Source organism: Arachis hypogaea, chromosome 6, assembly GCF_003086295.3.
Source record: "Arachis hypogaea cultivar Tifrunner chromosome 6, arahy.Tifrunner.gnm2.J5K5, whole genome shotgun sequence".
Lineage (NCBI taxonomy): Eukaryota > Viridiplantae > Streptophyta > Magnoliopsida > Fabales > Fabaceae > Arachis > Arachis hypogaea.
Window position 1 is genome coordinate 104,480,907 of NC_092041.1, and position 25,577 is coordinate 104,506,483.

General features: G+C 31.9%; 2 protein-coding genes across 3 annotated transcripts; both read left to right on the forward strand.

The window, feature by feature from the left end:
* Positions 1-18,023: 18,023 nt before the first annotated feature.
* On the forward strand, positions 18,024-20,998 carry LOC112697280 (uncharacterized). 2 transcript variants are annotated; one of them, XM_025750385.2, is made up of 6 exons: positions 18,024-18,332; positions 18,437-18,687; positions 19,112-19,209; positions 19,372-19,686; positions 20,475-20,526; positions 20,660-20,998. In XM_025750385.2, exons 2-6 carry the CDS (start codon positions 18,455-18,457, stop codon positions 20,739-20,741), a joined length of 780 nt encoding a protein of 259 aa, XP_025606170.1. In that variant the 5' UTR covers positions 18,024-18,332; positions 18,437-18,454; the 3' UTR covers positions 20,742-20,998. The 2 variants fall into 2 exon arrangements, with proteins under 2 accessions (XP_025606170.1, XP_025606171.1); XM_025750386.3 differs by having other exon boundaries at positions 18,062-18,332; positions 18,440-18,687.
* Positions 20,999-22,980: 1,982 nt separating this feature from the next.
* On the forward strand, positions 22,981-25,313 carry LOC112698271 (uncharacterized). The gene is made up of 3 exons (XM_025751588.3): positions 22,981-23,342; position 23,645; positions 25,029-25,313. Exons 1-3 carry the CDS (start codon positions 23,130-23,132, stop codon positions 25,199-25,201), a joined length of 387 nt encoding a protein of 128 aa, XP_025607373.1. The 5' UTR covers positions 22,981-23,129; the 3' UTR covers positions 25,202-25,313.
* The last annotated feature ends 264 nt before the right edge of the window (positions 25,314-25,577 follow it).

Genomic DNA, 25,577 nt, shown 5'->3' on the forward strand with positions numbered 1-25,577 from the left:
AATCTGTTGCATATGGTCTTAATGGATGAGAAGGTCAATTTTGTTTTATGTTAGCATTTCCTTAAGTTGTTGCAACTTTTCTTTTTTTTTTTAAAAATATGCATAAGGGATTTTTTTTGTTGCAAAGTGATATGTTTTTGTTGTTTTATTTTTTTAATCAAGTGTCTTTATGGTGTTTGGATACCTAAATAAGTTAATAAATTCAAAATATGAAGTATTTTTTTTCAACTGCAGTTACACAAGATCCAAGCAACGATTAGAGATCAGCTTATATCAAATTTTGCCGTGTCTCTAAATGAAAGGAATGTGTACTTGATGACCCATTTTACAGTTGTACCAAACACTGGTTTGAACAGAGTGATGAAACATCAGTTTAGACTTTTGTTCCAATACAAGACCTTTATTGTTTCTGTGGTATCTCCAAGGATACCTCATTTGGGTTTGTGTTTTAAATCAATAGATGAAATTGATCAATGACAAAGGATAGCAATTTCCTCATTGGTTTGTACAACTTTCTTGCTTTTCCCTTTTAGAATCATAGTATTATGTTTTAAAAAGTGTGGTTTCTGATTCAAATTTGTATATGTTTCAATCTAATTATTAGACTTTGTTGGGATCATTACTGGTGTTCAAAAAGAAAGATGTAGCATCATATGGGAAGGTGATCAAAGCAGTTGTGCTAGAAGTTTTTACTGATGGGTAATATCTCTCTCACTTTCTCCCATATCAGTAGTTATCTTCTATTAATTCTATTTTTTTTTGTTCCAGCCTTTATGTTTATAACAATAAATATATAGTTAGATCCTTTTGATCTTTTGAAACTTATCTGTTCAGCAAAAAGGTACAATGCAATGTGTTTAGAAATGCTTGTGATCTGTTAGAATATGATAACTTACAAAAATATCCAAGATCTCGCTGATTGTCCTCGAGTCTTTTAAAATCAAAGCCATTGAAGGTTAGTTTCAGGCATATTCAGCAAATTTTTACTCTAATATTTACTTTTCTGCTTTTTGACCTTTTAATTTAAATATGGTTTGATGCTAATAGAATATGATTCTTGCATGCAAGGGGGTAATCCTACAGAATGTGATAAATGTCTCTAGGTTATTCATTAATCCCGACATTCCTAAGTCTGTTGAGTTCCTAAGCAGGTTAGTTGTGATAAAAATATTGAAAAGCTACAACCTGCTATGCTTATTTTGTTGGTATTCATGTATATATTTTGTGTTATGAAGATTAGTTATTATATGTTGTATGTAGATTTAGTGTAGCCAGTTATTGATTCTCAAGACTTGTGACCAATGACCTTGGATACTTAGTTTCTAAAGTTGATGGTGATTATTTCAATCCCAAAGAGATCAGTAATATTCAAGATCTTCATGCAGATAATGGGGTACTATTTTAGATTTGCAAACTCTCCATTTAATACTTAAACTTGAATTTCTTAAACATGTGTGTCGGGTTTCATAATCTGGTTTGTTAATCATTATTCTATAGTATATCATTGTTTTTAAAATTTTACAGGATTCTCATTACTTTGTTATTGGGACAATTAAGGAAGTTATGGATGAACCAGATTGGTGGTACTACTCATGTGTGTGTGGTCATGCTGTTGTTGAGCATGAGGATCTCTACTTTTGTGATGCTTGTGGTTCATGTGTTGAACATGTTATGGTCAAGTGAGGTTCATATGTAACTCTATTATGGAATAGATTAATTATCAATCTTTTGAATTTTTTGTTAGTTCTTTGTTATGCATCACTCTATGTGTTGTTAAGCAGATTTCTTGGTTTTAGTTATCATTCTTGGTTGTTAATTGTGTTAGATATGGGATTTGGGTAAAGATTCACCATGGTGGGTGTGCTGTTTTGTTTGTTCTGCTTGATAATGCGACAACAAAACTATTTGGAAAAACCTATTCTGAAGCATTTCTCAGGATAGAAGAAGAATTTCCTGTTGATCATAGTGTGCTTGCAGTATGAACTCTTTCATAGCTAACCTCATTTAATCTTTATTATTTTTTTGTGTTCAAGTTTATTGATTCTTTTATATTAAACTCCCAAGGTCTGTCGGTCATATTCTCCACAAATGTTTGATGATATTATTGGAGAGGAGAAAGTTTTCAAGGTTGAAATTTATTATGCAGTTGATCCAGATTACTCCGGGTGCTTTAAAATTGTAAATGTCTTTAGTCATAATCTGGAAATAGCTGCAACCGATGATTATATCAATGTATGATTCCTCACCCTATGTTACAACATGTTCATGCATTTTTTTTTCACAATCAATGCATTTGATACTTATTCTAACCAAATTATCCCAGGCAAGGCTTCACGGTCCCATTTTTCCACCAATCTATGACACCTACTTGCAGTATGCAACTGGCAAAGATTACAAGACTCAAGTAGTGTGTGATAATTCTATTCAATCAGAAACTATTGAAGATATTATTACTGATCTTATTTCACCCAATTGCTGCTATTCTGATGCTGAGAACGTATATTTTTTCCTCATTTGCAATAAAATCTCTTAGATCATTTGTTTTTGTTATTCTTGTTATATCATACCCTGAAAAGTTAGTAAATGATATTTTTGTAAATTATTTGAAATTTAAAATGCTGTAATCATTTTTTTCTTTGCTGGCAGGGTGGTTTCGTTTTTATTCTGTGAACTATATCATCTGTTTTGAAGAATCATAAGTGGTGGTTCTCAACTTGTTTATGTGGTTCTCTTGTGTCAACTAATAAAAATATTTTATCATGTGATCTATATCAGCTTCAATGCATTGATGCTGTCCCAAGGTGTTTTGTTCTTTAATTTTATTCTGTTTTGGTAACTAATTATTATTTCAATGTTAACTCAAATTTTCCTTGTTTCTCATGGTTTTCAAGATTTTGCTTAAAGGTTGTAGTGTCTCATGCAAATGGCAACAATATATTTGTTCTTAAAGATTGTGAAGTCGTCCAAATAATAAAGACAAGATGCTCGAGCTTTTTAGATAATCATCTAGAGTTGAATCATGTTGTCATTCAATTGTGGTTTTAATTGGTATATAGATATAGATATAGATATAGATATAGTTAGTTTGTTTCTTTTGACATTCCTATGAAAAACATAAATTATTATTATGCTATTTGTTAAGTATTTTGTTTTTTTTTCTTTTTTTAGGGATCTTATTGCAAAGTTGTTCCATTGAAACTCATTTCAAGTCTTTTGCACAAAAACGTTATATTCATGGTTGATATTAGGCCTGTGGGTTATGAGATGAATCGATCTGTGTATATTGTTCAACAAATCTGGGATGATGCCTCTGTTATTAATGTTTTTGAGGCTGCTGCTGAGATGAATGAGCATAAGGTCTGCTGTATAGTTTTTATAATTTGTTCAATTATTAGTGTTTAAAATATCAATAACTGAGAGGATTTCAATTTTGTTCAGATTCATGTTCTGGATGATTCTATGCTCTGAAGTTGAAGATGCTTTCAGCCAATGTGGAAGCGATCATGAGGCTGTGGAGGATCTGCATGCTTTTTAGTTTAATATGTTCATATATTACTTTAAATTGTTGTTTGATTTGTAATACAATGTTAGTGTCTTTTGAATTCTAATGTGGATATAACTATGATATTTATGTATTTAATGAAATTTCTTTTTAATTACAAGAAAAAATATGCGTTTATTTTACCAATTTCAAATGAACTGGTGCAATAATTAATTAATTATTAATCATTATCCAAAAAAAGAAAAAATGATAATCGGCGAAAAAAATATAGATGCTGCTTAATAAAATGATTTTCATTACCATTTTTAAATGTATTTCAAGCTAAGGTTAAATTTAATTGTTATTAAAAAATATATATCTTCTCAGTTTTTGAATTATCTTCATTTACGGGTTCCTTCCTCTCTTTTTCATTCTCACTTTGAAACTCGATTTCATTTTCGTCACTTCAAGGATCACTCGCTCGCACTCGTCTTCTCCAGATTCAGAAAGCCAAGTACCCAGAGCTCGGAACTCTTCTCTTGAGGTCATCGATTTTGTTTGTTGGTTGTGTAATTCAAAGAGAGTCGCCATGGATGCTGTTCATCAATCAGGGGGCTTCTCTCTCTTCTAATTAATCCCAAAAACAGGTTTTTACACTTGTCACAAGGCTTGAAGGACATTACCTAACATTTATCATGAGTTATTATTCCCCAAACTGATTAATGGGTTTCCCACAGAATCTAACATTTATCATGGGTTTTCCAAAAATGAAACAAACTTGCTCCTTTGCAAAGCTGAGGCTACTTATTCTGTTGCTGATGGGTTTTCCAAAGGTTTGATGAGTCTGATTGTATCTACTATTTGAGGACTGGATTTTGTGGCTATGGTTCCCGCTGCCGTTTCAACTATCCCCATGACCATGCCGCGGTGAAATTTATTGTTCGTTTGATTTTTAAGTTTGTGGAGGGTTTTTTGTTGTGTTATTTTTGCGCTTGATGTGATCATCCGTTTTTCTTAGTGTAGTTTGATTTGATATTGGGTATGATCAGTGTCATAGTGTCGAATATTTAGTATTGGTTTATTTTGCTTTAATTGCTACGTTGCTGTTTTTTTTTTCTTTGTGATAATTATTAACAGGGGATGTTGCTTTTGTTTGGTTAATTATTCATGGTTGTACTTTGGATTTGTTAGTTAATTTTGTACATCCTCTAATTCAGTGCTACTTTGGTTTTATTTTCTAGGTTTAATTGATTCAATTGGATAAAATATTTTTGTTGTTCTTTATCTGAGTTAATTTTCTTGGTTTCTTATTGTTGTCTTCTTGATTTAATGATTGGACTCAAGAGTTGATTAATTTCATTAATATTTTGATGTTATTAATAGAGATGGATTTCTAATTGTTGGTTTTTGAGTTAACTATGGTTAACTATTGTTAATGTCTAGATCTAACTTCCTCTTATTGAATGGTGTTTCTTTGATTTCTTTTTAAGCAAACAGGTGAACATCAAACTCTTGAATGCTGACTATCTGTTCATATTTATCAATTTTCAATTTCAATAATGTAATCTATGTTTCTGATTGCCAATAAGTTGACATCTCTTCTATTTCACCAGTCATACTTATTTGGAATAGTATTATTATATAGTCAAAGATAGGATCAATCAGTAGGTATGGTTTCTTTATAAATAGATAGATAGATGTATATAGATTGATAGATAGGTTGATATGACATACCTATATTATATAGAGGTATGAGTATATCTAATTTAATTACCTATGGACACATTGAATGTCATATGTCAATCAATCAATCAATCTAGCCAAGGAGTTCAACAGAAATGTATTCTACAAGCTTTGCCTTACAAACTTGTTCATTTCTCTGCTATAAGTAGTGATGAGGTGATGGAGTATTGTGGAGATTTTTCAAGAGCTATTACTTGTTCTTTACTTGCCTTTTTTCCCTTGCATTCCCTTCCATTGAGATAAGACTCAAATCCCACACAGTTTTCTCTTGTCGAGATTTTGTTTTTTGTTTTTTTCATCCACATTCTTTCATCTTTACTATTTAATGATAAGATAAGTCTTACTATTGACCCTCTTCAGAAAATCTCTCCATGGAAGGAAGCTTGGAGTATTGAGGCTAAGATCTTGACTATTTGGGAAGATGCTAGCATTGTTGATGAAAATATGCAGAAACTCTTACATATGGTCTTGATGGATAAGCAGGTGAGTATGTGTGTGTGTGTGTGTGTGTGTGTGTGTGTGTGTGTGTGTGTTCTATCAAGAACTCACTTTTTAGTTAACTAAATTCTGTATTTTAAAATTGTGTATGTGATAAGTTTTACTATGTAATATGTCATGGTATGATATTTAGAAATGCTCAGATGATTTTTTTCTCTTTTTTAATTTTCAACACCACAAAGTCCAAGCAACTGTTGAGGATGATTTGATCACAACTTTTATTCATCAGTTAAAAGAAGGAGATGTATTCATTATTTCTGACTTCAAAGTGATACCTAATGGTGGATTGGTCAGGGTTACAAGACATCAGTACCGCATCCTTTTCAAGTGTAGTACCTCTGTTGTTGCAGCTGCAAGTAAAGTCATACCTAATCCTGGTTTAAGTCTAACTTCTATGGACGAGAGCGCACTGATTATGAGTACTTAATAGGTAAGTTTTGCTTTTTCAAATTTGACCCGGTATAAAGGTGTTTTAAATTGAGACTAATAACAACTCAAGGAAATGTCTCGTGGTATTGTATTAGACGATTTAATCTTTTCTGCTATAATTTAACTAAACAGATTTTGTTGGGGTCCTATGCGGATTGAAAAGGAAAACGGATGTTGAGTGTAATAGCAAGATATTAAAAGTTATCATCCTTGAAGTTTTTGCTGATGGGTATCCATTGCCTTTCTGTTTTCATCCTTTTTTAAATTATGTTATGCCTATTTTTCATGTTTTTTTTACTGTTGAATTATTCTATTGTTGTCGCTCATTTATTATAATCATTACCCAGGAAGAAAATCTCCTGCAATCTTGTTGGTGACTGTTTTGCTCTTATAGACATCAATAATTTGAAAAAGTATCAGAGACCACCCATTCTTATGTTGCAATCTTTCAAGATCAAAGTCAATAGAGGTGAAAAGTTGTCCATGTTGCACACATGTCTCAGTTTGATTTGTTTATAAATTTTTGTTTACCAATGAATTGTTTCTTTATGAATTAATTTCTTCTTATTGTCTTCTGTGATTTGTAGATAAAGTCAGTCTCCAAAATATGATCAATATTTCTCGGGTTTCAATCAACCCTGATATGTAGGAAACTGTGAATTTTCTGAATCAGTTAGTTGGATTCAATTCTCCTTAAATTTTGTCTCTCTGAATTGAAAATTTCTGCATCTCTCTCTATCGCTCACTCATACACACACACACACACACACACACACTTTCTCTCTCTCTCTCTCTCTCTCTCTCTCTCTCTATTGCTCACTCACTCACTCCCTCTCTCTTTCTCACACACTCTCTCTCTCTCTAGCTATCTTCCTGAAATTCTTTTATGCTAATATTAATTTTCTTTTTTCATAGATACCGTATTGCAAGCCACCATTTTAGTAGACTCCGTAGTAATGAGATTGAGGATTTAGTATCTGTAATTGATGATGAATCTTTTCATTGGAAGCTAATACGGACTATTGCTAATCTTAAGGGCAACAATGAGGTGTGTACTATTAGTTTTTTAACATCTTTTAGTGCTATGTAAGAAGTATTGATGTTAATTGATTTTTGCATATTGTAGACATGCTTTGTCCATTCAATTCATAAATTTTTTGTCTTAATAGGATGGACAATTCTTTGTGGTTGAAAAAATTAAAGAGATTGTTGAAGATTCAGAGTGGTGGGTCTTTTCTTGTGATTGTGGTCATCCAATTGTAGGTGATGATAATGTGTTTCATTATCAGCTGTGCAACAGAGAGGTCCAGCATTTTATGATCAGGTAAATCCAGGTTATGATTTAGAAATTTTCTTTCATCTGTTCCGATTCAATAATATAAGTAAGCTTCATGTATCAGCCTATTCTGAGGCTGACAAATAGATTAGTCTGATATTTACTTTCCTGGTTATAGTTACAGGATTAAGATACTTGTTGAAGACGAGACTTCTTGTGGAATGTTTGTCTTGTTAGATAGTGCAGCCACTAAGCTATTAGGGAGAACCTGTTCTGATGTGTTTCTGTTGTTAGAAGATGAAATGGATGTATGGTTAATGCTCTTAAATTTTATTGCTGTATACTCTATCAATAACTATTTCTTATTCCTCAATTTCGTCCATTAATTAGTGATCACTTTTCAATATCTATGACAGAAAATTGAGCACCAATACTGTCCATAATTTTTTCATCAACTCATTGGGAAAGAGACTGTTTTCAAAATTCAAGCAAAGAGGATTAACACTCCGGGTTATTGCGGTACCTTTAAAGTCATCAATATCATTAGTGATGCACATTTTTTCAACAAACTTCAGGTTGATCAGTTCATCAAGGTGAGAACTCTTTTTTATGTTAAATATGAAGTGGAGGAATCATTTTTAGATATACTTTGTTGATCCCCAGTTTCTAATTCTTAGGCTATTGTTTTAAGTGATGTCCTTTACATGCCAACATGATTTATAGTTTAAAAAGTTGGTTGCGTTTTACAATTCATGTTTTCCTTTTCAATTTTAAGGATGTTAGTTCTGATTTGGCCTTTAGCCCAATATTTGAAGACTTCTCTCGGTATGGACAGCTTGAAAATGATGACAACCAAGTCATCTCTGGTGTTCCAATACAAGTACATATCATTAAAGAGATGCTTGCTGACATTTTTTGTAATAAAATATATGCTTTCTCATCAAAAAATGTTAGTATTTATGTTTATGTTTTCAAACATGTCAACTATGTTTCAGCATGTGTAGTATGATAAAAACATGTATGATAATATACGGATTACTGTTTGTCTACAAGATCAGATCTGTTTTTTCATTGGTGAGATTATTGATGTGCTGAAACATCAGAAATGGTGGTACTACTGCTGTTTGTGTAATGCATCTGTTTGTCATGTTGGGAATGTATTTTATTGTTATATGTGTAGAATTGAGTGTGTTGATGCCATAAGAAGGTATCTATTTTATCTCTCGGAGTTGTTGGTACCAGTTTTTTTTTTGCTTTATTGCATCTTCTGCACATGTTTCTCAGTGTATATTTTCTTTTGTTTACATTATTTAGGTATTGCATCAAAATTATTGTTTTCATTCAAATGGCAGCAATATTTTCATACTTGAAGATGATGAGGTGATGCAAATACTCAAAAAGAGTTGTTCAGTCTTTTTGATAGATGAAAGAAATTCTTCCAAAGTAATGATTTTGGTTTTAATTTAATTTAATTGTCCTTCTTTTCAGTTTAGTATTTACGGTTCAGGTATGTGAATTTTGCTAATGTACCTTTTCTTTTTTTTCCTTAGTCAATGGATGATTACACTATTCAGAATAGCATGATTTCTCAGTTGATGAACAAGAAAATTGTCTTCATAGTGGATCCTAGACCCATTGGATATGAATTGAATACATCTCTTCATTTTGTTCGTGCAATATGTGATGATATTAATATTGTAAAGTTTTTGGAGGACTCCACCCATGATAATCAACAGCAGGTGATAACATTATTATGTAAATCTGATGTTGAGTTAGTCCACTTTATTTTTGATCAAGTTAACCTGAATTGGCTATATTGTTTTGTGTTTTTCATGTATCATGTGTTAAGAGTTACTGATGTTATTCCTCTGTTGTTCCATTTAGAAATTTCATCTGGATCCCTTTGTTCCTCATTTTTCTTTCGAATTTAAGAATCCAGTTGAGTTTCAGTCCAATGCAAGCATTCAATGTTCATAGAGTTCAAGTCCTCCAGTGGATTAGGTTTCACCGATTTTTGCTCTAAACTGGAATTGTTGGGTATTTCTTTACCTAATGGACTTTGATACTTTATCTCTTAGTAAACTATGTGAACAATAATACATATATGCATACATATGTTTCGTTTAAGTTTTTTTTCTTAATTGTTTAATATTTGTTTTATTAGTCTTCAAAGTTTGATGATATCTGATTTTTTTCTCATCTCTTTTTTTTTGCTTCTGCATTCGTTGTTCTTATATTTTGTTGTGCTCTTTGCATACAGTTAACCATGATTTTCATGCAAGAATTTTGTTCTCACAAGGTTCCAATATATTTGGGAATCATCAGCCTCTCACTATTAGGAAAGAGCTTCGCCGTACCTTTGGACAATGTGAAAATACTGTCGAGGCTATTGAAAGGATGGATGAGTGTAGTGGCTAATCATCAGCTTCATTACAATATATATAGATATCTATAATATAATTCCAAGTCTATAAAGAATTGTCAGAAGTTTGCTTAGTTGTGTTAAGTAGTTGGAAAATTGGAAAAGTATGTTGTCAATAGATCTATTTTGGTATGTAATATGAACTCATTTCCAGAGTTGTGATGTTTATGAAACTTATTGTTCTCTTTAGTATACTTAAATTTCTATGTGTGAGTATGTTTCTCTGTGTTTTTGAATAAAGCATGGTTATTATATATAGGCATGTGCTTTGTTTGGTATATATTTTTTTCCTTACAACTTATTAAAATGTATTGAATAATTTAAATAATGAAACCCAAGATCATTAAAAACATGTAATTTTTTTCAACCGTATTATAATTTTATATTTAAATATCTTGTGTAAAAAGATATTTTTAAGTCAAATAAGTTAAAAGTACTCTGTTATTTATTTATGATGTGAAAAATATCTTTTTAAAAAAATTAAAAATATAAATTGTAATTTCTCAGAAAATATATTTTCTATTTTTTTAGTACTTTTACTTTTATCATTAGAAATTTACTAAATAGACTAAAAAATAAAAAAATATTTATTTAATAAACTTTTTTTTATCGATTTAATCATTTCTAAACAAATACTTAATTGCTTTTATTAGTTTATATGTATTTAACATTATTAATTTTCTATCTTAATACTTTAAGAGTCTAGAGGTAGACATCTTTTGGTGAAGAAAAGTTCAAAAATTCTAGCATACTGGTTCCATTAGATCAATAGATGTGGACCGCACGATGGTGTTAGAATGATTCTGATTGAGAACATATTATCTCTTCCTCACTATTTTCCTTTTCGTGAATCCGATTCTGATTCAGAGCCCTCTCACTCAGACATCTCTTCTCACGCTCTCTCTCGAATTCTGGCAAAGATAGAGTCCGATCGGAAGAGGATGAAGTCTCCGGTGATGCCGGCGGAGCAAAAGGAGAAGCATAGGAGCATTTGAAGAAGACGAAGAAGATGTCGTCGTCTAGCAACCGGCACGGTGGTGATGGAGGTGAGGTTAGGGCATCAGACATACTGGTGAAGCACCAAGGTTCGAGACGCAAGGCATCGTGGAACGATACAGAATGCCAGATCATCAAAAAGACCACCAGAAACAGCGCCGTCTTTCAAGTAAAGGCCTTCCATGATGACATCCTTTCTGGCAAAGCCAAGTTTGAGGACATCGCCTCTCGCTTCTCCGATTGCAACTCTGCCAAGTGCGCTGGCGATCTCGGCAGTCCCTCTCTTCGTATAATTCCAAATTTAACCAGAAAAATATCTGTTTACTTAGTAGAGGAAGTGAAAAGCGTTGTTAACATTTCCTATTATGTATAGATCTTGCTTGAGCAATTAGGTATCATTATGAATTGTCGTTGTTCAATCTGCAATTTGTTATTTGTTATCAACTTACCACGATAATAAGGAAGTATAATTGAGTTTACGAAGTGAGATTGTTTATCCTAATTATATTAGGGATTAGCTATTCTGGAATTATTGCTCTAACATGTCTGGATAATTCGATGAGAAAAAAAGTGATCAGTTGATTTTGAATTAGTGTGGGTTGGTCTTAATTTTATCTTTTTTTGGGTGTAAGTTTTACTTTGTTTTTCAGCTCTGTTAGAGTTTCAGCTGAACTCTTCTGCATGATTGATGAAAGTTTGTATCTTTTATTTTATTTTTATGTGGGTCAATCTTGATAAATTTCAAACTTAAAGGGGAATTTTCATTAACACTGGCTTTTACTTTGTTTTTCAGCTCTCTTAGAGTTTTAGCTGAACTCTTTTGCATGATTGATAAAAGTTTATAGCTTTTATTTTGTTTTTCTCTAGTTCAATCTTGATAAATTTGATAGTTAAATGTGTGTTTTCATTTAGACTGGTATGTGATCTATTGAGATTTGTGTTCAAACTATTCCAAAATCCAAAGGGCATTGCCTTTGAATTTGGATGGCTTGATTTGTTGGTTTCTTACCTTTTGGATTGATATTTTTTTTTGTAAGTTAATTATGTGTTTTCAGGCCCAATTTTATGCTTATTAGTTTGTACGAATTCATCATTAACATTAATTAAAGCTATGTTAGTATATCTTCTAAGTTCTTATTATGATTTGATACATGATAAATAGGTCACTCCCAATTTGGATTGCAGAATAGTTCACGTACTGCTAGAGGATGGGAATGATCTTGGTAAATTTGGTTATTAAAGGGGTGTCTTCATTTACACTGGTATGTGATCAATTGAGATTAAAATTGCCTTTTCTAGTGCTACATTTTGGTCTTCTTTCCTTGAATTTTCACTGTACTATTCAATTGGGCTATATCTCCATTCTAAAATGCCTTCAATACTTACAATCTTAAGGAAATTAGAAACTGCTTTGACAATAAATTCTGCACATATTTGCTTTTCAATATAGTATTTTCCTTCTGATTGTCTGCAAAGTATTCATTGCTCTCACTTTGGATTTATGTCAATGATAGGCTCATATGGATCTATTCTGCGGTACAAGAGCATTGAATGTTTGAGGCTTATTGGAAAGCATTCACTTCTTGCTGCCAGTGGGAAAATAAGTGATTTTCAGGAGATTCTAAGCTACCTTGATGAACTTATGTAAGCATTTCTTTCCCCCAAAGTAAAAATTGTTATCGAGTATGCATTGGAGTTTCAAATTAGGAAGGGTATGCTTGATTAAATGATTTAGCTTTACTGACATAGACCTCTCTGCAATTCAGGCACCACCTGTGATAGTGTTCTCTTCTGCCTGTGCAGGACTCGCATGTAATTTACTTGATGGTTGTTTAGCATGATTTATATATTCTTACAGAGTCGTTTGGTATCGGTTCAAGGTTGATCCACGTTTGAGTTTTTAAGAAAAGTTTCAGATGAACACAAGAATATCTGTTCAAAAGTGAAGAAAGATCTCATTGTTGGTGATTTGAGTAATAATTTTTAACTAAAATACTTTTCATTGTTGTCTATAGATTTCATTCGAATCATTAAAAAGTAAGTATTACTTTTTTTTCAAACTATAATTATGGTGAATATTAGTTGGTTCTAATTTTCTTTTTGTTGATTAAATTTTCATAAAAATGTGTTAATCTTATTCTACTACAAGATTATATAAGAAAAATATTTAATTAGAAAGAGAGGAGAAGTTGAGAATAGAAAATGTCAGTTTTTTATTACTTGAACTCAAGATCATTAATTAAGTCCTATTAAAAAGACTTTTAATACTAAAATTATTAATAATAATCAATTTTTTTACATGTATCATATTTAAGAAGAAAGACCAAATATTTTATAAAAAATATATATTCGTAATTATTTTCTTATCTAATTTTCATAATTTGTATGTTAATGATTTTTATGTCACGTAAAATTTTGATCAATTATTTAGTTATTTATTTTTTTTAGCTTTTTGTGATTTTTTGTCATTTTTATGCTCGTTAACAATAGAAAAAAAATTAAAAAATGTGAACATTACTTAAACTTTAGGATAGATAAAATTTATTAATATAAAAAACTCAAAAATAAATAAAAAAAATAATTCATGATATATTTCTTTAAGATTTAGTTCTTCTTTTTAATTGTCATAAATACTAAAAAAAATAAATGCTTCTTAACAATTCGAATATTAAAAGTCTTTTTAATCATTAGTAATTAATTCTTCATAATGGTCCAGTGTAATTTAAAAAAATATGCAAATGTCTTTTATTTTTATGTTTCTTTAATTTTTACCTATATCTTTAAGAAGATCAGAAGTAAATAAGCAATCATCAACAAAAATAAAAAGCCAAACGTCACCACCCACTTTCTCCACCTTTCCCCCACAAAAAAAAAAAAGAAAGAAACATGACAAGAGAAAACCTACTGAACGTCCTTTGTCTCTCTCTGTGTCGTCTCACATCGCTCAACCCGCAAACCCGACCATCGAATTTTTCCAGATTCAAAACCCCATTTCCTCTTACAGCATACGAAGCTGTCGTCATCCGCGGTAGCTCCCAGCGATTCGAATTCGTCTGACAGACCAATCTTCCACAGTGACTCGGCGGATAGTTCTTTTTCTTGAGCTCTTGACAGATCGAGACAATATACTTCACCCAAGTAACAAATAACGTGTTGTTAAGGTAAATCCTCTGAAAACTGAAAACCCAAGAATCAATTTCAGCTTTTGTCCTAATGGTTGCACTGGTAACTAAGTTTTTTGTTTAGTATTTTTTCTTTTACTCTTCTTTTCAGTTTTGTTAGCTTTCTTTGCCTTTAAACTTTTTTTTTCGACATGCATGTATCATTCCATGAAAGCTTAGCTGCCAATTTAAAGGCAAAGAAAGAAACAGTTGATTTTCAGAATAAGACATGTCTCATACTTCCTTGAGCAAAACATCTCATTCTTATTAAGTTGTTTTTGTTTATGCTTTCTCTTACCATGATTTTAATTTTACATTTAAACTTTTTTTTCTTCTTTACAAGGATCAGTTATTTTGCAAAGTACTCCAACTATTAATCCCAATTTCATATTCTCAGATACGACTTTATTCTTTTAAGTTTTGTAATCTCTTCCTGAACTTAAAAAATATAGTCATTGTTTACATTATTTTATGGATTATTTTAAAGTATAAAAAAGTTTTTTTGAAATCAGTTTTATCATATTTATAATTTTTTAATATTCATTTTGGTCTTTTATATTTTATTATTGATTTAATTTTTGTATATTTTCTTTTTTTTTCATATCGTTTGTTATGCATATTCTAATTAACAAATTCATAATTCTTGATTGTTTGTTTAAATAATTATTAGTAGTAGTAGTTAGCTTTCTGAAACTTTTAAACATTTAGGATCAGTAGATATTCAATTTACTAGAATAAATAACGATATTTTTGTTCATCTATTTCTTCTTTTGTTTATCAACGGTTGCTGTTCTTTCTTTATGTTTCTTTTTTATGTTTCTGGATTCAATTTTATCAGTTGTTTTTCTTGAATTTGTTGAAATGTCCTATTAGGGTTTACTTTATTATAGTACTCTCTTTTGTAGTAAGAGACAAGATCTTTCGTTTGTTCTCGAATCTTTATACGAGGTCTCCCTATCTGATAAGGATGAATGGCGATGGATGCCAATAGAAAAGACCCAAACAGGTATGGTGCTGAGTATTGGAGATGTTTTCTTTGCTGCATTTTCAGTTTTATTGAAGTCTCATCTACTTTTCCATTCAATATATTTCAGATTAACTTGTGAAAATTTTAATGTCAATTAAATATCGATGTTATGCCATCTATAGTTTTTTTCAAATTCTTTCTCATATATTTTTCATGTTGTAATTTAATTTTATTGGTTTTCATTTATATGTATGCCACATTTCATAACTTGTTGTAATCTCTAAAATATGTTGTATAGTAGTTTTTCAAAGTGGTTTCTTGGGTATTTTTCATAAATATGCTTTTAATTTGTTACTTTTTTTTAGTATACTTAGTTAGTTGGTTTATTGGTTAAAAGTCTCAGTCTTAACCTCTAATGATACCGTTATGTGCTAATAGGAGATTTTTAGCAACCCAACGATATTGGCCCAACAGAAAAGAACGCATTTTCAGATTTTGCCTTTTCAGTAACCAGGTAAGCAAATATATTATGGAATATTATATCATGCATGTTAACCGATTAAAGAGGTGGGTTAAATCTTTAACTTCGAATGGTTTATTTTTAATTTATATTCAGTTAGTGGTCTTTTCTACTTTTCTCCTTTTGATAGTTTTTTTTGCCTATTAGACGAGTTTGTTTAGCTAACTCTGAGTTCCTGATCTTTCTAATCTGAAATGAGTATAGACTACAACAACTCTAAAAATATTAGTTTTGGTAAATTATCAATGTCCATTCAAAATAAATAATATAATGTTTACTAATCATACATATATTGATACTGACTTTAAAAATTCAGCATTTATTAATACGTAAAAAGATTATTCGAATTTTATGTACATGATTTGGTTTCAGAATCCATCAAGATAACATCAATTTCTTTTTCATTGTTTCTTTCAAAACTTCAGTATTTTTTCTGTACATTCAAAAATACCTGATATGTGTTGGTTACTTAGTTACCTATTTTTGTGATGCTCATTATAATGTCAATTCATTTACGTGATTATTGTTCTCTTGTGTTGCTCAGTTGGTAATAATAGTAGATTTAAAGGTATATATACCTCTCTTTGCTAAATAATTACGTAAAATTATGTGAAGCATTTTCAGCATGTTTTGTTAAACATGAATTAACTTTAGGAAGAAATTTGAATATAGGGTGAGAGAGCTCTTCCCCCAACTTTTGTTTCAACTCATGGCGAAGGATTAGGGCCAATATTCTATGTCATTGACGAGCTAGATAATTGTTTAGTGTTTGAGCTGATAAAAAAGAATGATCAGTTGCTCATAACTGACTACTCATTTGAACATATTAGAACTTTCTATTTTATCGATAGAGGGGCATCTGTTCAATTTAAGTATGTTGGTTTCGGAATTTTTTTTATTTCATTGTGGAATCACGACAACCAACCCATCCAAGTTCACCTTGATCCTGACTCATATGTGCCTGAGCTAATGGACTTAGAGACACTTAATAATGTATCAAGAGTGTTCTACATAAAGTATACCAGGATTAATGAGGACTCATCACCTGATGTGATGGTTCTATCTGGGTCTGAACCATCTAATGATCAGTTTTCATCAGATGGTGATGAAAACAATGATCAAGAGGGACACTGGTAGGGGATAATCCACATAATCCGATAGACTTGTCTAGTGGAAGCACTTTATCAATGGATGTCAACAAACAAAGTAACGAGACGAACAAATTGTCTGATCATAGGTAATGCTAAATGTAACTTTTTTTCCCTTGTGTTTTGGATTTTAATTTCATGGGATAGCTTGTTATTTTTTAGTGTGGTGACTAACATATTTAAATTATCCTGAATTAGATATATTCCAAAAGTTTATTATGAAAAGACCATCACAGCTTCGGATTTGGGTCAATCTAGACTGATAAGTTGATCTCAAAAGAGTCTTTTCTTTTATTTTTTTTTCTTGCAAGCTTATTGAATATTCTTCCTAAATCTGTTATTCATTGTGTATGAAAATACTATGTTTATCTTAACTATGAATTATTCATTGCAGTATCTGGTTTCGAAATTTGCTGCATATCTTAAACTATTCGGAGATGGTTCGATTTGGACGATCACTAGTCCATGTTCCAATGTAGAGAAGAATGTGTTCTTTTTTCACTTACTGAAAAGTGGAGGAAGAGGTGGAGAATAGAAGTTTGGGGTCGGGTGGAATGAATGTTGTCGAGTATACAATTTAAAGGAGGGGGACAAGATTACCTTGAAACTCGACTCGCTACCTAACCGTCAGATAGAGTTGTCGATTCAACGATGTTAGGCCTCCTATGTATAACTCTGTTTGATAGATATTTTGAACTATATGTTAAATTGTTTTGGACATATTTTGTTTTTTGATTAATGAACAAATTTATATATGTTGTAAATATTTTGTTTTGGTATCAATAGATATATTGACATTCTGTGTTTTTAAGATTATACATAATAGTAAACTACATCTCTGTTGGACTTCTTTTTTCTATTTTTTTAGTGTTTAACAATTGTTATTATATTTTATTATCTTTTATTATCTTAGAGAACATGTTATACCATTTATTGACATATTGAATAATTGTTGTATTCTATTGTTTTATTTAATGTAGTGATAATTTTGTAATTATCCAAATTTAATACGATATATCTATTTTTATAGAATATATTTTAGTTATATTCTTAGTATTTTTCTTTTAAAAAACTTTAAATTACGTGAATTTCGTATATTGCACGGATTATCACGCTAGTATATATATTGTCAATAGCGTAATTATTCAAAAAAAACTCCTAATAAAAAGGGTAAATTACTGATTTTTTAATAAAAAAATTGACAAACTGATTTTTTATTCTTTAGAATATTAGATGAATTAATTTCTAACTTTAAAACCTTAGACAATTTAATCTCACCAATCATATTAAGTTTTATGAAAATTAGGGATTAATTTGTCTATTTTTTAAAAAATCTAAAGACTAATTGATTATTATTATTTTTTTTTGGTGACTAACTAATTGATTATTTTATTTTATCAAAAATTAATTGAGATAATATTCTAAAAATCAGGGAATAATTTGTCGAGAGATTTTATTAGAGACTAATTTCTTGGATACGATAATGATGAAGATTTTAACTATTTTTTTTATATCATATCTTCAATTAATTTTTTTTTTCAGCAATCTTCAATTTTGATAATTCGCCGTGGCCCTAGTCTTGGTCTTAACAAACCCTCCCCGTTCCTACAGCAATCGCCGCCGTTCCTCAAGCTTCGCCGTCTGTCGTGGAGCTTCACCGCCGTCCGCAAGTTCATTGTCTCGCCCTCCCGGTACTGTTTAATTACATTATTGTTGCTGCTGTTGTTGTTTAATTTCGTTAGTTCTTTAGGCGCAAATTAATTACCAATTTCTGATTGTTGTATTGTTTACCTAGAAGCTTCGAAAGAGGGATATGGCGACAGCTGAAGAGAGTGGAAAAGAGGAAGGGGCGAACCTTCTCGGGTCCCCGAGCTTCAGCGAGCTGGGAAATGGCCGTTTCAAGTGCGTAGAGACTGGTCACGAGGTCCTCTCCAAGGACATAGACTTTTACTCTCGCAGCAAAAAGTGCCGTTTGGGTCTCATCGATTTTGCATTGTCCAATCATAAACCACCTCTCAATATGTTCAACCAAGACCCTCTTTGCCGGTAATTAACCCCTTATATTTCTTACTTTTTTCGATCAACAGAATAAATAAACAATAATGCTATGTCTACACCAAATATTACTCGCTAAATCAACCACATGTACAGAGTATATGTTGAAATATAAAATACAAATTGAAAATAAATTAAACAACACATATATTTATACACAAATACATACTGACTTATTTTTGGTGTGCATATAGTATTTTTGATAAACAAATAAATAAATAAAACATGAACTGAATATGTAAGGCATAATTTACTATGGAATTTGGGGTTTCTCTTGCCTATGATTGTGTAACTAAAAAAAAATTGATAAATGTTCCTATTTTATATTGTGGTAGCTGTTTGACTCTGTTGATTGTTGACAATTTAACGGTAAATGATAACATAATGGCATAGCTTTTGCCTTTTTTTGTTCCAGTTCAAAGGTGATATGTAAGCTAACTGGAGACAAGGTGAATAAGTCAGAGAAACATATCTGGAAGCATATGACTGGGAAGAGGTTCCTCAATAAGTTGGGTTAGTTGTTGTGTCTTTTATCTCACTCGGTTTTTGGTTTGGATGATATGGAATGAGATCTAGTGTTTGTGCTAGTGTTTGCGGAATATACGATTTGGGAATGCATATTGGTTTTATAATATGCTATGTTAATTGATGCATTATTAGCTTATATGTAAACAGAACAAGAGGAAGAGCAGAAGTTGGCAGGTCATGGAATGGAAGGCGTGGAATGCTCGGAGGAGCCCCAAAGTGCAGATAGTGGGAAAAAAGATAAGAAGAATAAGAAGAAGAAAAAGAAGAAGAGTAAGGAGAAGGGGGTTGAAGAGATTATATCTGAAGTTAGGGATCCTTCTAATGAGGGCAGCTCCTGCGAAGAGGAAGATTTCTGGATGCCTCCTGTTGGTGAACGTTGGGACAATGACGATGGTGGAGATCGATGGGGCACAGATTCAGAGTCGGAGCAGGAAATTGAAGAGGGAGAAAGAGATATAACTGGTACGTGTACCCTTCAAATGATATTTAGTAACAAAAGAACTTCAACTTTGTTATTCAGTTTGAGGCCTGATGTTGAATTACTACTCATATTGATTAATGATAAATAATTCACTTTGGTCAAGAGCACACCCAAAATGCATAAAAAGAAGAAAGTAGAAATTGCATGAAAATCTTGATTAGAAACATTGACGATCTGTTGCAAGATATTACAAGGTCCTATTAGAACACTTGTTAAGGATATTCATAGTAGAATTTCTAAAGCTTTCTATAAAACATATGTGTTGCAAAATATAGCATTTTAGATTTTTCAGGAACTTTCTACGTTAGACAACTTAAGAAGTGCCCTTAGGGCAAGTGTTAGTTAAACATTATCTACTGTTAGGAATTATTATTATGACAAAACTAGAAGGATGATACTAAATCCTAAAATCTTTTTCCCCTGCTAAAGAGGAATATCATTCCAATCTCTCATGGCCTTTATAGGAGATAGAGGTTTAGCATCTAATTGTAGCCCATTAAACTTCTTGACCTGAAAATCTTATCGTTAAGGGTGCATACATTGCTCTTGAACCAATTATTCCAGTCATGGTGTATGATGCACAATGCCACAAATTTGCCTCTTTACTGGTCCCCAAAACAAACAAACCTAGTCAGCAAAAACTGATCTAAGGATACAGGCATACCCAACACTCAGTTAATTGTTATTGTATTAATCATTCCTTACTATAAATTATAATGAGTGTTGGCATCTCTTAAGTTACTAATTGCGTTGACGAATTTTTTAATAGATGGTTTTCCTGATGATGAGGGTTGCAGAGAGTCAGAAGAGTTATCATCAAGGTATTTTGCTTCCCTATGAATTTAAACAAAATAAGATCATTTCTGGTGTTTAGGACAAGTCAGTAACAAACAATAGTTCCAACTTTTCATCTTGTCCTAAGTATGTTGTTGATTTCTGCTTCCCTACCTGTAGGACAAAAAGAATGTCCATAGAAGTTGGACCAAGCAGCTTTGCTTCAAGAAAGAAGAAAAGTAAGAAAAGCCATGAAACATAATATATTTTGTTAAGTTTAGTTTAGTTGGAGAGAAACTAGAGCAAGATAGAACTTAAACAGCCAAAACCATCTTGTATCAAGATATTTACTTCAGCAGATGCGTGTGGCATTTTCTGAATTTTATGATTTTGATTTCAAGTAAGCAAGCATTTGTTTTATGAGGTTGCCATTCTTGTTATGTTATTCCTTTAAATCAGTTATATCAGCTGCAACTATGTTGAGGAGGCTGAATTCTTAATATACTCCTAGTTAATAAACCGTACATTTTATTTAATTTAATTATAATTAGCCTTTTCTATTACACTATTGTAGCTATAATCTCTGATGAGATGAAGGGAGATTTTGTTTGATTTTCAAACAAATAAGCTTACAACTTGTTTTTCATAAATATTTGAAGGGAAAAAAAACTGAAAATTTATAATGTTCTGAAATTTTGATTATTTTATAAAATTTGTACAAATATATGAGAATTTTTGTTAAGCTACTAGAAGTTTAGTAGTGACTAGTTTGGGTAGTATGCTTAAAGTCTTTAAATTTTCAAACCTCATTGAAGGCACCCTATTTTGTACATTCATCAAGATTGTACTATATGTAGGGGCAAAGTGATTCTCTCTGGTCTTGTTACAGCAAATGGTGTCTGAATTGTTGTGGTGAATTACAGATTGTCGTGTTACACGCAATATTCTTAAAGTATACTTGATATTTAAGTTTATGATATTCGGTAGTTTTATAAACTATGACATTGATTTCTCATAAACGTAATACTTGTTTTTTGTGTATAATAATGACATTGTTCAATGTTGTTGTTTTAGCTTGTTTCCACGTTTGACCAGTTGATTGAACAATAACCAAACAACGCAGATGAAAGAACCATAGTTTGGTGGCGATTACATCAAAGCCTAACAATATGTAAAGCCAACAGAATCACTTTATTGATGATCTTTCGTGTGGCTATTAATTTTGTCATCTTCTAGCATGTTATTAAAAATTGCAACATGCAAGTCACAGAAAACTTGCTTGCCATCCACTTTTATTACTCCACGTATCGTAAAACTTACACTGCTAAATTGCTAATCTTAAACGAGAAGCAAGAGTTGCCTATGATCGTAATTCGTACTATGGTTTTGTGTTTGCCTATTTGGGAATTTATTTCCCCAATCTAATTTTAGTTAACAACCTAAAGTCTAACCTCTTAACATAAATTCCTAAGTTGGACCATCATAAAACAAATTATATGGTGAGTATAATAAGAAGCTAAGCAAAGTATTCCATGAGATTCAATTCTCAACGAGGTGGGACTTGTACAGCTCTTTGTGCCCACAACTGGACAGAGACTTCCAGCATCTTGTGTAGGATGGTCTAGTAACAAGTCTTAATCGGGATGTCATATAAAAATTAAATTGGCCAAACTGGTCTAAAAGCTACCTTAAGATATTAGAGTAGTCTCACACGTGTAAAAGTTATCAAGTTTTAAAAACTATTTTTTTTTTATTTTTAGACATTAATAAATTAATAATGAATAATTACAATTGACCATGTGAATTGGACAATAAAATTGAAATGAAGGAAGTAATCATGTGAATCTAATTAAATCAGTGCTGCTATATGTAAAAGTGAACCCCAAAATTGCGCACCCTCTTTGCTTTTTTTTTTCTTTTTTAAATTATTATTTTACTTCTCAATTTATTCATCTTTTTCGCTTCCTTTTCTTTAATTGAAGTAAAATATGTAAATTTGAGTGAATTGAAATAAATAAACTAAAACAATTTATTAAATTTGTTATACGACCACACAAGAAATTTCTCTATAATTAATTATTTAAAAGTCTTGCGAACACATATTTTAAAGATATTAGTTAAAGTGTTCAAATGAAAAAGCTTTATTGAAAAAAACCAAATAATTAGAATTCTTGATGTATTTATAATATTTTTATTAAAAAAAATTGTATTAGTAGTAATCTTATACACTAACTTTAAGACACGTATTAAAAAAATTAAAAACCTTAATTTAATTCAATGACTACTCTAACAAAATTCTCTCAATAGCAGCAGTAGTGCTTGATTGAAAGCTTCGTTTAGATTCATTGGATAAGTACAAACATGAACAAATTTGGAAGTGGGAAAATTCATTACTTAACGAAAAATATGAATAGCCTCAACAACTTTCACTCCTTCATTTATTTCACTCCAACAACTTGTACAATCTCAATTCATCTAAACCCTTTTCTTTCGAAGATAGAAGCCATCGACCCTTCCCTTTCCCCCTCTGTCCTGTCACCTTTTAATTACATTGTTAGAAAGCCAACCACTCAGAAAACAATATATTCTCTCAATCTCAACAAGTTCCGATTGAAAAAATAAAATAAAATAAAATAAAGTGAAGCCTAGCATGTCTTCCATCCAAATGGTTTCTACGAGCAAATTCCGTTACAAAAGGCTGAAACCTGAAACTGGGTTAGTTGAGGAGGAAAGAGAGAGAGTGAATCTGAGGCCAGCAAGGAGCAGCTGGTTCAGATTCAGAAGGAGACATTTTAGAAGAAGGTTTAGGGTGAAAGTTCCAAGCTTGAGAAGACTATGGAGGAAGAAAGCAAGGGTTGTTTCTGTTGGGAATAAGACACAATTCCCCCTTGAGAAAACACCTTTGACAGAGAAATAAAATAGACACAATCACAACACAAGAATTTAACGTGGAAACTCCAATTACCGGAGAAAAAAACCACGGCCGTTGTCAAATGACAACCAGAGAATATCACTATGTGAAAATTGTTACAACACATAGACTTCTTTCTCTCACCGGCACCCCAGTACACCCACACTCTTTCAAAGCAAATATCTAACTACACCTCACAACACTCTCTAATCAAAGAGTACAGAGGAAAAGAAAAATCAGATACAAGCTTAAAGTGTTTCTGACTGGTGCAAAAACAAATGGAGAACTTAGCCTCATATTTATAGCCTAGGCCACCCACTCCATTTGCTATCCTAAGCAATGTGGGACTAATTCAACCAAATCCTAACAATCTCCACCTTGATTGAAATAGTCACACATCTTCAGCTTCCATTGTCAACACCGACAATTCTTTGCTGCCATTGTCTATACCGACAATCATAGTTCAGAGAACTATCATACTCCACCATGAAAGTATACTCACTTGGAATTAGACCACTCCAAGCATTTCGCCTTGGTACAGATCGAAACCTTGCTGAAAATTCATGGTGCAACTTCCAAATTGGCTTTTCCTGGAAGTTCTTCAGCCATCGACCTAACTCCGCCACACACCTTGCATCTCAACGCCAACCAATGCCCGTGTGCAATTGTGGACCTGATTGCCACAACTCATCCTTATCCATGGCAGTGCGGTAATACCATGAGGATACTTCTTGTCTTCTAGAGAACATCATCTTCTCTCATAGAGAGAGCAACCAGAGATCTTCTCCTTCAACGCCTTGTGCAAACCTGATTGTATCAACACATCCTTGACTTGTATTTGCCACAAGCCAAAATTGATTCTTCCATCAAAATTTTCTATTTCAAGCTTCACAGCACTTGAATATCCTGACATTGTTGCAACCGTATACTGGAATAGTATAACTCAACTGTAGACCGTGCACTAGGAAGGGTCCCCAGGAAAGAGAGGTGGGTCACAATGGACACACTTAAATACCAAGTCTTTCCTTAGCCAGAACCTTTTCCAAACTGCACTCTCACAGAGTCACACTGCCTTCCAGCAACAACAACAGCAACCAAAGATCAACCTCAAGCCACAGGACAAAATTCTTTTCTGATGTGGAAGGTCAGACTAGGCTGCAACCACAGAGCATACTAAGAATAAATCCCACCGAACCGAAGCTCTGATACCACTTGTTGGGAATAAGACACAATTCCCCCTTGAGAAAACACCTTTGACAGAGAAATAAAATAGACACAATCACAACACAAGAATTTAACGTGGAAACTCCAATTACCGGAGAAAAAAACCACGGCCGTTGTCAAATGACAACCAGAGAATATCACTATGTGAAAATTGTTACAACACATAGACTTCTTTCTCTCACCGGCACCCCAGTACACCCACACTCTTTCAAAGCAAATATCTAACTACACCTCACAACACTCTCTAATCAAAGAGTACAGAGGAAAAGAAAAATCAGATACAAGCTTAAAGTGTTTCTGACTGGTGCAAAAACAAATGGAGAACTTAGCCTCATATTTATAGCCTAGGCCACCCACTCCATTTGCTATCCTAAGCAATGTGGGACTAATTCAACCAAATCCTAACAGTTTCAGCCATGAAAGTTTCATATGCTAAGGTTCTGAAAAGGTTCAAGGATGGGCAAGTTCATTTGGGTGATCTCTTTGCTGGCAACTACTTGTTCATGCAAGTCAATCCTGCATCTTTGAAGTATCTTGAAAAAGAGTTCTCCACTCTTTCTAATAATAAAGTTGCTAAGTCTTTTTAATTTTATATTATTTCTTTCTTATGCTAAAGTTTCATATTTCATACAATTAATGTGCAACTGTAACTGCAGAGCATAGGGCCTGTAATATATATATATATTATCTTAAATTTCATTGCTTTTTAATGCACAAGCTAAGCTTTTTGCTGAGAAAGTTTTGTTTTGTGTGCTCCTTCTTCCCCTTTCCAAATATAATAATAATAACAATCATACTAGGTATATAATTAAGCCTCCATACTAGGTTGGGTTTTTGTTCATGGAAAATTCCTTTACTTTCTAAATTCATTTACCAATTGCTTCTGGATTTTTTTTCCCTACCAAAAGTTGCCCACTAATTAAATAATTTAGTCTTTTCATTTTAAAAATAGATAAAACATGA